The sequence below is a fragment of the Monoraphidium neglectum genome (assembly GCF_000611645.1).
Source record: "Monoraphidium neglectum strain SAG 48.87 unplaced genomic scaffold scaffold00904, whole genome shotgun sequence".
Classification (NCBI taxonomy): domain Eukaryota; kingdom Viridiplantae; phylum Chlorophyta; class Chlorophyceae; order Sphaeropleales; family Selenastraceae; genus Monoraphidium; species Monoraphidium neglectum.
This window is the reverse complement of record NW_014012724.1, coordinates 19,196-20,052: the sequence shown is the minus strand read 5'-3', so window position 1 is coordinate 20,052 and position 857 is coordinate 19,196. Positions and strand designations below refer to the sequence as shown.

The following is an 857-nucleotide window of genomic DNA, read 5'->3' as shown; positions in this document are numbered from 1 at the left end:
GCCATAGACCCAGCCGCTCGGCAGACCGCCCCGCCCAACCCCGGCCCGGCCCCTCTGCTTCCCCCTGCACACGCACACACACACACACACACACACACACACACACACACACACACACACACACACACAGATTGTGCACACCTACACGTACGCGGTCTCCCCCGTGCGCGGCAGCGCGCCCGCGCCGCCCGCGGGCGCGGTGACCGGCAGGAGCCTCCATCTGGACGGCAGCCACGCCACGTTTGAGGAGGCGGTCGGCACCAAGGAGGACGGCATACACAGCTGGGAGGTGCGGGGTTGCCGCGGCCCCGGTTGCTCTGCTTGTGTGTGTCTCTTGTGAGGGCTCGCAGCCAGGGGCTGTTGCTGTTCCTGGGGAGCCGCGGCCCCTGTCAGCGGTGACCTGGGATCTCTGAACACGCTTTGCGTGCTATGGGCGGCAGGCAGGTGCGGGACGCTCCCGAGCGCACAAGCTGCTGCCTTGAACACATAATTTGTCCACCCACCTTCCCCCTTCTCCAACACTTGATATGCACACGCACATGTGCGCGCGCACGCACACACGTACGCACACACGCACGCACACATGCACACACACATGCATACACACGCACACACACACAGCCACGCACACACACGCACACATACACACGCGCGCGTGCGCCCTGCCAGGTGCGCCTGGTGCTGGAGTACTGCGACAAGGGCACCATGCGGCAGCTGCTCAACGCCGGCTGCTTCCGCCGCCCGGACGGCGGCCGTGACCTGGCGGGTGTGGTGGCGACGGCGCTGGACGTGGCCAACGCGATGGTCTTCCTGCATGAGAACAATGTGGTGCACGCTGACCTCAAGGTGGGTGGGTG

General features: G+C 66.0%; 1 protein-coding gene across 1 annotated transcript in view; it reads left to right on the top strand.

Annotated features, from left to right (window-relative positions):
* Nucleotides 1-429: 429 nt before the first annotated feature.
* The window catches only part of MNEG_5864 (putative serine/threonine-protein kinase pats1), a gene marked incomplete at both ends in the record, with an annotated part of 4,806 nt that continues 4,378 nt past the window's right edge, over nucleotides 430-857 (top strand). The window contains 2 exons of the mRNA XM_014045663.1: nucleotides 430-444; nucleotides 670-846. Coding sequence (XP_013901117.1) covers nucleotides 430-444; nucleotides 670-846 — 192 coding nt within the window. The remainder of the gene's footprint in view (nucleotides 445-669; nucleotides 847-857) is intronic.